This window comes from Fusarium proliferatum (assembly GCF_900067095.1).
Source record: "Fusarium proliferatum ET1 genome assembly, contig: FPRO_scaffold001, whole genome shotgun sequence".
NCBI lineage: Eukaryota > Fungi > Ascomycota > Sordariomycetes > Hypocreales > Nectriaceae > Fusarium > Fusarium proliferatum.
Window position 1 is genome coordinate 2,329,616 of NW_022194790.1, and position 1,715 is coordinate 2,331,330.

General features: G+C 48.7%; 1 protein-coding gene across 1 annotated transcript; it reads left to right on the forward strand.

Moving 5' to 3' along the window:
- Positions 1–462, forward strand: FPRO_01323 (uncharacterized protein; the record flags this gene model as incomplete). The annotated part of the gene is made up of 3 exons (XM_031232750.1): positions 1–23; positions 207–341; positions 378–462. The coding sequence occupies 3 exons, from the start codon at positions 1–3 to the stop codon at positions 460–462; spliced, it is 243 nt and encodes an 80-aa protein (XP_031075150.1).
- Positions 463–1,715: the final 1,253 nt, after the last annotated feature.

Genomic DNA, 1,715 nt, shown 5'->3' on the forward strand with positions numbered 1-1,715 from the left:
ATGGGTGAGGCTGGCATCTTGCGGTAAGTTTCTGGTACCGCAATGTCCAGCACCCATGGAGGTTCGTCGATTACTTATTAACGCCTACTTCGTCATTATCAATATTGTGAATTCATCAACTCTGATATGAGGTTTAATAGAGGTCATGTTGAAGCCGTCACACTTCAATAGGCAATTCGCCACTTAATTTTAATACCCAACCATAGGGAGTCCGCCGAAGAGACACACAACCATGCAGTCTTCGCAGACAAGCACAGAAAAGTCGAACCTCGTTCTATTCTCGGTGGTGCTTCGAGTATAGTTTGTTTAAGTCTGAGCACTCACGTACCAGTCTACCTATTGTAAGCTTCGAGTCAAGCATGGCCCAACCTCTACAGTGAACGTGGGCCAAGCCTAACCAAGCCTTACGGGGGCTACCCTGGCATGATGACTGTCACGGAATGCCGCGATGTGATTGACTGAGCCAACTGTCTCGAACTAGGCGGTTCCTGCGAACCCTTGACTGCCAGTGGGCATACCGGTTGAGGCGTCAATTCAATGGTCTCTGTGGTGTGTCTCGACTCACATGTCGCTACCATCTTGTTTGACTTTCGGGAGCCCGATATGCGAGAGAACGGGGTCTGGGGGTTTATCCCTCAACAACAGAACTCAAGACATCCATGCCCAAGATTCAAGTTCCAAGACTTGGGCCTCCCTTCACATGCGTGCTTACAGCATCAGAGACTTGGACATAAGACATACCCAAACGGGTGGCTTAAAACACAGAAGGCCTCATGTTCTTTAAGGGAACTAAATTTCTGTAGGCCGGCCAGTCTGGCGTATAGTTTTGAATCACTCTGACCGAGACGATGGATCTCTTGGCATCCGTAGTTCGTACCGATGACATTTTATGCAGAGCTTCGTGGCATTTCTTGACAATGGGTGCTAGACGTCTGGTGTTGGAAGTGTATGCATCTGGCACACCCCAATCAGAGAATCCTTCTTTTCGTTGGTTCTGCGGACATGGAAGACAACATTTTATATGAGACGTATATATGATTATTACCATGTTGTTACTCCGATTCTGTTTTCATTGTGGCCACGTGCTAGAGTATATCAGGCTGGTGGCCATCTGAGAATGAATGAAGGCAATGATAACAATGGTAGACTACATGGTATTGCTTTCCTTGAACCCTTTTTGGCCCTAGATTTATCAACTGCACCATCTCACGAAAACAATTGAACGGAGGAACTCGATCTTTGTAATTGGAGCCCTTCAGAGTCCAAGTTAAATATTCACTACCCTTGTCAACTCAAAGACGAACAAAGAAAACCGGACCCGGCAACTCCCCCCATGCGAAGATCGTAGCGACGTGGACCAGAGGGGAGTCCATGATGAGTTGGTGTAGAGCCAGGGGGCGTGCAGCCGACGCACCTAGCCCCGAAGCTGGAGACGAAGATTAGACGCCAACGCCCCTCTCAGCCAAGGCAAGGCAAGTCAATCATGACAAAACAGGACCAGCCAGACAAGGCCGCGGCTGTGCAAGGCGATGAGAGAGAGAGAGAGAGAGAGAGAGAGAGAGAGAGAGAGAGAGAGAGAGAGAGAGAGAGAGAGAGAGAGAGAGAGAGAGAGTAGAGTACGTAGTAGTACGTACGTACGTACGTACGTACGACGTACGTACGTACGTACGTACGTACGTACGTACGTACGTACGTACGTACGTACGTACGTACGT